General features: G+C 41.4%; 2 protein-coding genes across 7 annotated transcripts in view; one reads left to right on the forward strand and one right to left on the reverse strand.

Annotated features, from left to right (window-relative positions):
* Positions 1-12,830, reverse strand: part of LOC309706770 (copine-9-like) — a 186,982-nt gene that overhangs the window by 61,912 nt on the left and 112,240 nt on the right. For all 6 annotated transcript variants that reach the window (XM_082533603.1, XM_082533598.1, XM_082533602.1 and 3 more), the window contains 3 exons: positions 5,734-5,797; positions 2,062-2,165; positions 1,312-1,416 (listed from right to left, as the gene is read on the reverse strand). In XM_082533603.1, coding sequence (XP_082389729.1) covers positions 1,312-1,416; positions 2,062-2,165; positions 5,734-5,797 — 273 coding nt within the window. The remainder of the gene's footprint in view (positions 1-1,311; positions 1,417-2,061; positions 2,166-5,733; positions 5,798-12,830) is intronic.
* The window catches only part of LOC309706775 (transcriptional repressor scratch 1-like), a 409,990-nt gene that overhangs the window by 23,567 nt on the left and 373,593 nt on the right, over positions 1-12,830 (forward strand). The gene's annotated exons all lie outside the window — the stretch shown is intronic.

Here is a 12,830-nt window from a genome sequence, read left to right on the forward strand (position 1 = left end):
ACATGGAACCTGGAAACATGGACAAGAGAAGCAGACGTCCTGATAAGAGACAAAGAGAAAACAGACAAAATATATACACACACGAGGGTGATTAGGGAGAATGGAAACACACAGGAAACACAGCTGGAAAGACTTGACAAAGACACAAGGAAAGCAAAACTAGCATTGACACTCTGTAGCTGCATCAAATTTCCATGATATAACCAAATTCTGACTAGCAGACTGTGACCTAGACATAGTGTAGGTGGCAAACGTCTGTGACAAATTAGCCTGCACAGCAACAGACATGTGCAGATCAACAATGCATAATATGGAGAGCAGGAGAGAGTACGACCGTGCAGCGTTTAAAGCTTGGAAGTACTCACATTACTTTGAGTTTGATTCCGTAAAAAATTACAAAAACATCAGCGTCTGCTGTTCACTCTGCGTGGGAAGAAAACGTCTTTCTACAGCAAAAAATTAAACTTCTGAGCGAGCTCCGAGCACGCTGCCACGGGAATGTGACATTCACAGAGAAACCCCCGGATCCTCCCACTGACATGAACGCTGTGGCACCGGGCAAACCTCCACCCGCCCCACTCCTGCTAAACAGGTGACAACAGATTTAAGAGACAGGACTTAGTGCTGCTCAATCTTTGATTTTATAAATTTTTTGGTGTGTTTTACTTGCATCTATTTGAAAAAGTGTAAACACAAAACATTTTTTTTTTAATTTTATAAGCTGGAATCTGCAGAAAAGGTTTAAATGTTAAACACATTTCTTCCAGTCAGAGACTGCTGCATATAATTTAATTTTTGCTTGATGCAATGTGCATGAAACTAAAGATTAAAACTAATAAAAAAAAATTTCAAAACAGACTTTTTCATTTGCTTCACTTTTATATGATGGATTATGCAGAAAAAATTGAACTGGGCTGAAAGATCTGTTGCTTTATTACTTATTCAGGTTGTGCATCATGTTTTTAAAAAGTACCGTAATAAAGTAACCAATTACTTTTGAAAATAAGTAATCGGTAAAGTAATGGGATTACTTTTTGGAGCAGTAATCAGTAATTAGTAACTAATTATTATTTTCAAGTAACTTGACCAACACTGGTAAAGACATATATTAAAGAGGTGAGAGCTCTTTTGTCTGACTACAAATTAGTAGGAAATTAAATTTGAAGTAGTAGCTGTCGGGTTTTTGTCTTTATTTTTTTTATTTATTTATTTTTTTGCAGTAGCTGACCCTGTGTTAGCTCAATATAAACCTTTATATTCGATAGCATAATGATTTAAAATAAGAAAGTAATCAGTGCACTGTTCTCTCACCTGTCATAGTCTCCATTACAAAGTGCTCGAACAGGAATAGTAAATGACTGCCAGACAGGGTTTAGGTTGTTTTTGATCACCTCAGTCTTGTGGCAGATCGTAAACCTGCAAACAAAAGGAGACATCTCAACATAGATGAAATGTCAGGAGGGGGGAGTTTTTTTTTTATCATGAAACACATGTTGGTGGGCTCTAGGATTGACAGGAAATAGTGAACAAAATGTGTCCCTGGATACCACATATCCCTGGTTAAATAATGACATTTGGTAAGGCTTCATGCTACTAAGTGTTACTAAGTGTTTTATCCTATTGTAAAGTGTCCTTGGGTGACTTGAAAGGCGCTCATAAATAAAATTTATTATTATTATTATTATTATTACTCATCATCTAAATGAAATGTAACATTAGACACCAGAAACAGTCCAGAGTAAACAAAGTTTTCATCCTGAACTATATTTTTGAAATACTTAAAACTTAAACGAAGTACAAATTAAAACATTCTACTTCAGTGTAGAGAAAATCTATAACCACTTCTTCCTTCTGAAGAGTTAGTACCTTTCACTCTCCTCATGGGACTGGATCCAAAAGACAAATGTGTTAGCGTTTTTTTTTAACTCACCGGCAGTAATAAGGCCAGAACTGGAACAGAGGAGCAGCGCTTTTCTTTAGATGGACAGCTAACAGATTGACTGCATATCAGAGGATATACAGTTTCTCTAACAATTCATACATTCCAAACAAAACACTCACGTGCCATCCTCGTTGCTCCGGTAGAAGACAAGGAAAGGATCAGACTTGCCAAAGAAATCCTTTTTATCCAGCTTGTTTGCACAAAACTGCATAGTGGCTATGTCCTAGGAAAACAAGAACAGTTTCTTTCAGGATCCGGTCTATCTTCAAGTTTATTTTTTAAGAATGAACTTGTGAATTTTTGAACATAATTTGACAATAAGTACTTAAAAGAGGATGTTGTCTAGCAAACTGTAATATCCGTAGACAAAAAGTCTATTGAGCACATGACTCAAACCCAACAAGAACTTTACCTAGTGGCAACAGGATATAACACAGAGCCATTTAACATTTAATAATAATAATGGATTGCATTTATATAGCACTTTTCAAGGCACTCAAAGCACTTTACAATGCCACTATTCATTCACTCTCACATTCACACACTGGTGGAGGCAGCTACAGTTGTAGCCACAGCTGCCCTGGGGCAGACTGACAGAAGCGAGGCTGCCATATTGTACCATTGGCCCCTCTGGCCAAGACAGGTAGGCGGTAGGGGATCAAACCGGCGACCTTCCGGTTACAGGTGCACTTCCCAAACCCCTGAGCCATGGTCAGTGCTGAAGACAGCACATCAACAAGCTCTGAGCACAAGATACAGGCTGGGGTCTATCACACCAGTCTTGTCTGTGAAGACCAGTCCAATGGTCTTGACAGAGAGTTGGGGAATGGCTGCAATCACAGCATTGTAAGATGGTGAAAGATATACCCTTAGGCCCCCTCCTCGATTCAGAGATGGTCTTTCCCTTTTCACGTAAATGACCTCCTTGACTCCCCGCTCGATGTGTACATCCTCATGATTGAAAGAGTGTCCACTGGCCTGGAGGTGTAAATAGACTGCGGAGTCCTCGCCTGACGAATTCTTCATCGTACCATCAGCTTTGCTAGAGGTTGTTTGGTTTCCCTGGTGTATAAATCATCAGCGTACACTATATTACTCTATTTGTGTCGGGTGGTTTAAAAGCCACCCGACACAAATAGTTTAGAAATGTTTAGAAAAAATGCTTCTCAACTGTTCCGATAGTCCTGACACATAAGGGTTTTCACTTAGGCAACAGTTGTCCTTCAATCCTGGATCGGGTGGAGCTTTCTTTCCATTGATCAGTGATCTTTGATCAATGAGCTTCGATCAGTGGGCTTTGATAAGTGGTAGTTGATCAATCGTCATGAGAATTAATGATCAAGGAACTGACCTCCCAGCCCATTGTTCATTCAGTGGTGCTGGTTTCAGTCATTCTGCAAATGTACTGTTTATAAGGTTGGGGAGACCTGCAGTCAGCTGAGACTCAAGAAGTCACTTGGATGAGTGACGAAATGTTTCTTCCACTGAAAACACTACGTCCAGAGGAACAGAATCAACCTTTTGGGATCCTCAGAAAGATGGTCATCCATATGCTGTTTTGTGTCTCTGCTTCATCTTCAGCAAAGATATGATCCAGAGATTGAAAATCCCATTGGTCCTTGGGTTCTGGGCATGGGCCTACTTCTGTGAATGGCTGGAATACAGTGGGGCAAAAAAGTATTTAGTCAGCCACCGATTGTGCAAGTTCCCCCACTTAAAATGATGACAGAGGTCAGTAATTTGCACCAGAGGTACACTTCAACTGTGAGAGAGAGAATGTGAAAAAAAATTCCATGAATTCACATGGTAGGATTTGTAAAGAATTTATTCGTAAATTAGGGTGGCAAATAAGTATTTGGTCACCTCAAACAAGGAAAATCTCTGGCTCTCACAGACCTGTAACGTCCCCTGTAAGAAGCTTTTCTGTCCCCCACTCGTTACCTGTATGAATGGCACCTGTTTGAACTCATCATCTGTATAAAAGACACCTGTCCACAGCCTCAAACAGTCAGACTCCAAACTCCGCCATGGCCAAGACCAAAGAGCTTTCGAAGGACACCAGGAAAAGTATTGTAGACCTGCACCAGACTGGGAAGAGTGAATCTACAATAGGCAAGCAGCTTGGTGTGAAAAAATCAACTGTGGGAGCAATCATCAGAAAATGGAAGACATACAAGACCACTGATAATCTCCCTCGATGTGGGGCTCCACGCAAGAGCTCATCCCGTGGGGTCAAAATGATCATGAGAACGGTGAGCAAAGATCCCAGAACCACACGGGGGGACCTGGTGAATGACCTGCAGAGAGCTGGGACCAAAGTAACAAAGGTCACCATCAGTAACACACTACAACGGCAGGGAATCAAATCCCGCAGTGCCAGACGTGTTCCGCTGCTGAAGCCAGTGCATGTCCAGGCCCGTCTGAAGTTTGCCAGAGAGCACATGGATGATACAGCAGAGGATTGGGAGAATGTCATGTGGTCAGATGAAACCAAAGTAGAACTTTTTGGTATAAACTCAACTCGTCGTGTTTGGAGGAAGAAGAATACTGAGTTGCATCCCAAGAACACCATACCTACTGTGAAGCATGGGGGTGGAAACATCATGCTATGGGGCTGTTTTTCTGCCAAGGGGACAGGACGACTGATCCGTGTTAAGGACAGAATGAATGGGGCCATTTATCGTGAGATTTTGAGCCAAAACCTCCTTCCATCAGTGAGAACTTTGAAGATGAAACGAGGCTGGGTCTTCCAACATGACAATGATCCAAAACACACCGCCCGGGCAACAAAGGAGTGGCTCCGTAAGAAGCATTTGAAAGTCCTGGAGTGGCCTAGCCAGTCTCCAGACCTCAACCCCATAGAAAATCTGTGGCGGGAGTTGAAAGTCCGTGTTGCTCGGCGACAGCCCCAAAACATCACTGCTCTCGAGAAGATCTGCATGGAGGAATGGGCCAAAATACCAGCTACTGTGTGTGCAAACCTGGTAAAGACCTATAGTAAACGTTTGACATCTGTTATTGCCAACAAAGGTTATGTTACAAAGTATTGAGTTGTATTTTTGTTATTGACCAAATACTTATTTTCCACCCTGATTTACCAATAAATTCTTTACAAATCCTACCATGTGGATTCATGGATTTTTTTTTTCACATTCTGTCTCTCACAGTTGAAATGTACCTCTGGTGCAAATTACTGACCTCTGTCATCATTTTAAGTGGGGGAACTTGCACAATCGGTGGCTGACTAAATACTTTTTTGCCCCACTGTATTTCTACCAATTTGTTTTGTTTCTTTAAGAAAGAAAGAATGAGGTTCTGGTGCAAAAGGTATTGCAGTACTGGGTTGACCGTTAATTGAAATGTATAGAAGATAGATTGTTGCTCAGAGACAAACATTTGAACAATAAATCCAACAGGGCTCTCAGAGTTCTCAAGGACTCTTGAGCTGTCACCACCACCACGAGTCTGATAGGTTTGACCTTCTTTGCTTCACTGATTACATATATACATAACAGTAATCTGATCTTCTTCAACATGGATATAAAAAACAAAGTGTAAAATAAGGATTTATAATTCATGAGCAGCTCTTCTCATCACACTGAGAGTATGATGCAAATTACAAAATTATCCTGAAGTCCTTTAAATGGTCATTCAATATCCAGGTAATTTAAATTTACTTGGTTAACAAATGGAAACACAGACTGTGGCCATCATGAGGTCGGGCTGCCATGCTTAACTTTCTAACTCCTCTTACTGTTTGTATCACAAGGTTCATCTAAGCTGATACTAACTCTGCAGTTACTCAGCTCCTCAGCGGTGAAGATGATGGTTCCACACTTCTTCCCAGGAATACCACTAAGAAAGTGAGAGAGAAAAGTGTAAGATACAGGACAACAAGTATTTAAAAAAAAAGATTTGTGGCTGACAATAAAAGAATAATACTTAAAACTAAGTATGGATCATTCAGATCAAGCTATAGTTTACTGTTCTCTGGGAAAATCTGACTACTTCCCAATTTCAGCCTATGCTAAATTTTTAGTGCCAGTAACTTTCCATCACAGTGATTAATCTCAGCAGCTGTTTACTGGCCCAGGAGCTGATTCCTACAAGTTATCATTGTCAGATATAGGAGAGGATAAAAGAGGAATTCTGGAGGCTCAGGAGGCACGTCACCATGATTGTTTCCAACCAGAAGTCAACCTGTCATCGAATTTGTCTCAGAGGAAAGAGCACTTTTCATTCAGTGATGAATTACAAAACAATCTCGGCAATTGTATTAAAATTTCATTAAGATTAGAAAATGAAATGTGAAGTCATTTCTCACAGAGAGAAATCACCTGCTAGAGCAAAGGCTCTGTGCCCTTTTCTCTGCTTGTGCCCTGTTGCAAACTGCTGGAAGTGATGCTTTGTTGTTGTTTTTTCATGAATTTACTATACTTACAATCTAACCTGAGTGATAGATTAATCATATGTGTTATTGGAAACATCAAAGAATCTTTGTGAGCATTTCTAAAATAAATATTCAAACCATACACATCTTTAACTTTAGATTTTTTAAAAATTTGTCTATAATAGCGGCCACATCTGATTCTGAATAACATAACATCTTTAATTTAGGAATAGAGGGTGTCTGACTATTTATTGTAACATCATCACTTTCAGTGCAACCTAGCTCCTTCAAGCCTCTTGACAGATTTAAGTATTGGGTTTTGGGACTATGTCATGAAATGCTGAGCAGTTTACTGCATCAGTAAATAAGATAAGATAAGATAACCTTTATTAGTCCCACACGTGGGAAATTTGTTTTGTCACAGCAGGAAGTGGACAGTGCAAAAGTTATGAGGCAAAAATTAGAATACAATAAGAATAAATACAGTACACAACTGTACAGAATAGAATAAAATAAAATACTATATACAGTAGAATAAAATAAAATAAATATACAATAAGATAAAAATAGAATACAAATACAAATATAAATAAAAATAAAAATAATTATTCAAGCGTGTATTTGCTTGTTTCCTTGGTTTTTCAGTTAAATGGACCATATTGAAGCGGTTGCTTATCTCTTTCAGATTTCTCATATCATTCTTATCAACCCAGTTAACAGAGGTGGTGGCTTACGACACCAACTGTCTTCCATCTATAATCCCGTTTTGAGACTCTTCCCAGCGCCTTAACACCCACTTACATCCTGGGTCATTTGACCTCAGTGAATCACATGATAGGGTGTGACAAGGTCTCACAGTGGGTTTACCTGAAACACCCGTTTTCACACCTTGGCTCCTGTTATTAGGCAGAGGATCAATAGGGGGTCCATGACCCTCTTAGGGATACTCCCTAAGGGCTTAAAATCTGGGATTCTCCACCAATTGCTCTTAGAACTGAAGAAGCTTCTCGGATGAAACGTCTTCAAGAAAGTGTAATATCATCAGGCCGCTCAATTTGAGATCATCTTATTTTGTGTATAGATGCACACCGTCTTAATTATAGAGACATCATGAAACCACACCTGTCTAGTTTGGGGCCCATAATTCTCCTGGTCCTAGTCTGAAATATCTGAGATCTGTGTGCAAGCAAATTACACCCTGACAAAGAAAAGCGGATAATTAAAAGTTTTTCAAGACAAGTTGAAGCCAGATAGAGAAGTGGGGAAACCTTTATCATCCTCTTGATAATTCCCTGTGGTTGCAGGTCACACTCCACCTCACAGTGTGACACAGCGATTCGTTCCATCCACTCAAAGCTGCGCTTCTGTCTGATGCTGCACTGTGATTAAAACGCCACAAAGAATATATTATCCTTGAGAGACTGTTTTCTGTGACCTTAAACTGGTTTTGCTTCATTTAGGCCATTGTCCCTTCTGCTGGTTCGTTTATGAACCCAGTCACGTAACCGTAGCTGCATGAGGGCAGGTAAAACTCAAAGATTTGGCTTGAAACAAGTATTAATTCCAACACTTCTGACAATTTCATCTCAGTTTGGTTTTCTCTGCTGGCCCTCTCACTTAAACAAAGAAAGCTATCAGTGATACATGAGTGTCTGTGAGCAGTTCTGATAATGAATTTGCAAGGTCATGTGGGATATTGAAGATACCTTGAGCCTCTCTCGACTGTCACAGAACCTCCTATTCACATTCCTGCTGCTGATACAGCCTAGCTGTAGTTAAACTGCAGTAACGTCACAGAAGCCTGTGCATGGCAGGACAAAACAGGTAACTACAACACAGATGAAGAAAATAAGTTAAATGTGGACGACATCAGGGCGTGTGTGTGTGTGTGTGTGTTTTAAGGTGGGGAGGGGTCTCAGCAGGCCTTTTCCAACATATTTTTTGTCATCCAACCACTTCAGTTTTTCACTGCCTAATGTGGGTTTCCCACTCCCACATATGTTAGACAAGATAACACAAACACAATCACAATTACTCTACAGTAACACAGTCATGTAAAATTGCACACAAAAGCCTTCTCATTTTGTTTTATGCAAGGACATTTTTGACATTAAACAAAATACTCCAACAACAATGATATGAAAGTTGAGGGGAAAAGAATGAAAAACAGAACAGGCGGCAGCGTGGATTTTCTCACTTTGAATATCTCTAGCAAGATACTTAAATATAGTTGTGTGTGGACCAAAACCTGAGACCTCTGTCCTACAACTGTTCTTCATAGTTCTGAGAAAATACACTTATATAGCAAAAATACACATTCTTAACCTGAATTAGACTGATAATGTCCTCACGTTTGCAAAGCAGCCTGTAGTCACCCACTAGTTAGTTTAGCTGAGCATGAAGACTGGATTTGTCCAGTATTTAGTATACTGTACGGACATAAGTACTGGGTCAACTACAAATGACTACACATTATATTTTTATTACCCTGTCTTCCTCCCCTCACCCCAGCAGATGGCCCCGCCCCTCCCTGAGCCTGGTTCTGCTGGAGGTTTCCTCCTGTTAAAAGGGAGTTTTTCCTTCCCACTGTCACCAACGAGCTTCTCATAGGGGATCGTATGATTGTTTGGTTTTTCTCTGTATGCATTATTGTAAGGTCTACCTTACAATATAAAGTGCCTTGAGGTGACTGTTGTTGTTATTTGGCGCTGTATAAATAAAACTAAATTGAATCATACCTACACATACCTGCTCTACCATAGAAACCCATTCCATGAAACTCCCAAAACACTGTTTTTGTGCTAATGTTAATGCCCAAGTAAGCTTGGAACTCTGTGATGTTTAAGCACTATGTGTCTTAGCACTCTCCAATGCCACTCTCTAACTTAAATGGTCTGCCACATTTTGGCTAAGTTGCTGTCATCCCTAAGCACTTCCAGTTTTGCATTTGGCATTCTGTTACAGTACAGTGGTAAAATTCATCTCTTCAGAATAATAATGGATTGGATTTATATAGCACTTTTCAAGGCACCCAAAGCGCTTTACAATGCCACTATTCATTCACTCTCACATTTACACACTGGTGGAGACAAGCTACGGTTGTAGCCACAGCTGCCCTGGGGCAGACTGACAGAAGCGAGGCTGCCATATCGCGCCATCGGCCCCTCTGGCCAACACCAGTAGGCGGTAGGTGAAGTGTCTTGCCCAAGGACACAACGATCAGGACAGAGAGCCTGGGGATCAAACCAGCGACCTTCCGGTTACAGATACGCTTCCCAACCCCCTGAGCCACGGTCGCCACAGAAGAAACCATTGTGTGTAAGACTCATTGCATCTGTACAAGAACCATTGTTCTACAGAACAGACAAGATGTTTCCAGTGGTATTTGTTTTAAAATGATTAAATGAGGGATTTCAGAAGAAACCTATGAATTACCTAAAGGATATATGTTTGAAAAGTGCATCCAGTAAAAAATGCAACTGAGGATATATCCAGTCCAAAGGACAACACGTGGAGGTCTTGGACTTCAAACAAAAAGCAGAACTTCTTCACAGTTTTACCAACGTTGCTGTGGAACAAGCTAAAACGATAGTCACGCTAAAACAACCATTAACCAAGGAAATAATGTCATTGAAACTCAGTCCAATTAGTTTGGTGCAGTGGTGGACGACGGACGGGTTCCGGCTGGGATCTTTGCTGACCCAGCATCTCTGGAAGTAACACACGCTTCGATTCCCTTAAGCTCCGTGGTCAGAGCCATTCATCCAGCAACTTATGTTGTGGGCCGCTACTCTACGATGGCACCGCAAGGTGACTTGACCTGTTCCACTGTGCTGATCACTGCACCACAGGTGGCAATAAAAACAGAGCATGATGCTCTTCCTCTCTCCAACTACCAGATTTGCAGCTCACCTATACTGTAGGTGCACTTGCCCACTCTGCCTCACCTATGAAGTCCACCAACCATCCACCAGAAATGCCAGCAGAACCTACTGTCTATTAAACACAGTTATTCCAGTGTCCGTTATGCCAGTTGAACTCAAATCCCTTCTAACTACACTCCCTAATTCAGTCAATATAATTATTGCTCATGTAGGTACCAGTGACACCACCTGGCAACAGTCAAACATGACAAAATCTGACTTTAGCACTCTGGTAGACTCTGGTATCTTAAGAGTGTTATATTTGACCCTATTCTAAACGTGGTACCGTCCAGTTTTTTGTTTTTGTTTTTTACATTGACTACTGCTGACAAGTTTGTTATAGCAAATAGAAACTAAGCTGAACTATTAAGTTCCACCCCTTAAATCTCATGTTCATGCAGAAGAGTCCTTAAATTCTTTTATCAATATTTGCACTGTTATCCTTGATTCTGTTGCTCCTTTGAGATCTTAGTGCCCTAAATTAAAACATGAGCCTTGGCTAAATGAGTCTACTCGGGCGCTCTGTCAACAATGTAGGAGAGCAGAAAGGAAGGGGGATGAATAAATTCTGGTGTCTTATGAAAATAATTTTAACAGATATCAGGAGGTTTTCAGGGCCTCAAGAAAAAAACAAACAAACAAAAAAACACTTTTCCAATTTGCTTTATTCTCATTCCCATAGACTGAAGTTCCGCTTCACTACCATCAAGCATGACCTTAACAACATCTGTTTTTCCAAGTATGTCTCCTGTACTGTGACAGCTTTCTAAAATGTTTTCATTCATAGGATCTTACTTCTCAGGACTACATTGTACAATGATTTTCTGCCCAACAACTAATATTGTTGACAGGTTGAAACCTACTAATGTAAATTTGGCATTATTCGCTCTCGTCTGTTTACATCAAATCAAATCAAATCACTTTTATTGTCACATCACATGTGCAGGCACACTGGCACAGCACATGCGAGTGAAATTCTTGTGTGCGAGCCCCACAAGCAACAGAGATGTGCAACACAACAACACAAACGAGCAAAATACAAGAATGGCCAACCTGAAACTAATAAATATATGTACAATATATAATAGTGTATGCATTTCTGGATGTGTATACTAAATATTTTCCTACGTGTGTGTGTGTGTGTGTGTGTGTGTGTGTGTGTGTGTGTGTGTGTGTGTGTGTGTGTATACACATTTTTACAAATTAAATAGTAAAAAAAATAATAATAATAAAATAAAATAATAATAATAATAATAATAATAATAATAAAATATATAAAATATAAAATATACAGAGTTGAATATGTGCAAAACAGTGGCATTACTGTACAGTATGGAGTGCATAATGTTGAAGTTCCAGTAGTGAAGCTGAGGTGTCTATGACGTGTTCAGCAGTCTGATGGCCTGATGGAAGAAGCTGTCTCTCCGTCTGCTGGTACGGGACCGGATGCTGCAGAACCTCCTTCCTGATGGAAGTAGTCTGAACAGTTTATGGCTGGGGTGACTGGAGTCCTTGATGATCCTCCCCGCTTTCCTCAGGCACCGCTTCCTGTAGATGTCTTGGAGGGAGGGAAGCTCACCTCCAATTATCCGTTCAGAGCACCGCACTACTCGCTGGAGAGCTTTGCAGTTGTAGGCGGTGCTGTTGCCATACCAGGTGGTGATGCATCCAGTGAGGATGCTCTCAACGGCACAGTGATAGAAGGTCCTGAGGATGCGGGGGCTCATGCCGAATCTTTTCAGTCTCCTGAGAAAGAAGAGGCGCTGCTGCGCCTTCTTCACTGTTTTGTTTGTGTGTACTGACCACGTAAGATCCTCAGCCAGATGTACTCCAAGGAACCAGAAGCTGCTCACGCTCTCCACAGCAGCGCCGTTGATGGTGATGGGGGTGTGTACTTCTCTGCACCTCCGGAAGTCCACTATCAACTCCTTTGTCTTTGCGACGTTGAGGGTGAGATGGTTGTCTTGACACCAGTGGGTCAGGGCGCTGACCTCCTCCCTGTAAGCCGTCTCATCACCGTTGGTGATAAGACCCACCACTGTAGTGTCGTCCGCAAACTTCACAATGATGTTGGAGTTGTTAGTGGCTGTGCAGTCGTAGGTGTAGAGTGAGTACAGGAGAGGGCTCAGTACACACCCCTGTGGAGCACCAGTGTTCAGTGTGATGGGGGATGAGGTGATGCTGCCCAGTCTGACCACCTGGCGTCTGTCAGACAGGAAGTTAAGGATCCAGCTGCAGAGGGAGCTGCTCAGTCCTAGATCCTGCAGTTTCCTGTCCAGCTTCGAGGGAACGATGGTATTGAATGCTGAGCTGTAATCTACAAACAGCATTCTCACATACGTGTCTCTCTTCTCCAGGTGTGACAGGGCAGTGTGTAGTGTCAGGGCTATGGCATCATCAGTGGACCTGTTGTGGCGGTATGCAAACTGTAGAGGGTCCAGTGAGTCGGGTAGTGCAGAGCAGATGAAGTCCCTGACCAGCTTCTCGAAGCATTTGCTTACGATGGGGGTCAGGGCTACAGGTCGCCAGTCGTTCAATGAGGAGATGGTGGAGGATTTGGGTACAGGGACGACGG

Source organism: Aulonocara stuartgranti (genome assembly GCF_965226115.1).
Source record: "Aulonocara stuartgranti genome assembly, chromosome: 5".
Lineage (NCBI taxonomy): Eukaryota > Metazoa > Chordata > Actinopteri > Cichliformes > Cichlidae > Aulonocara > Aulonocara stuartgranti.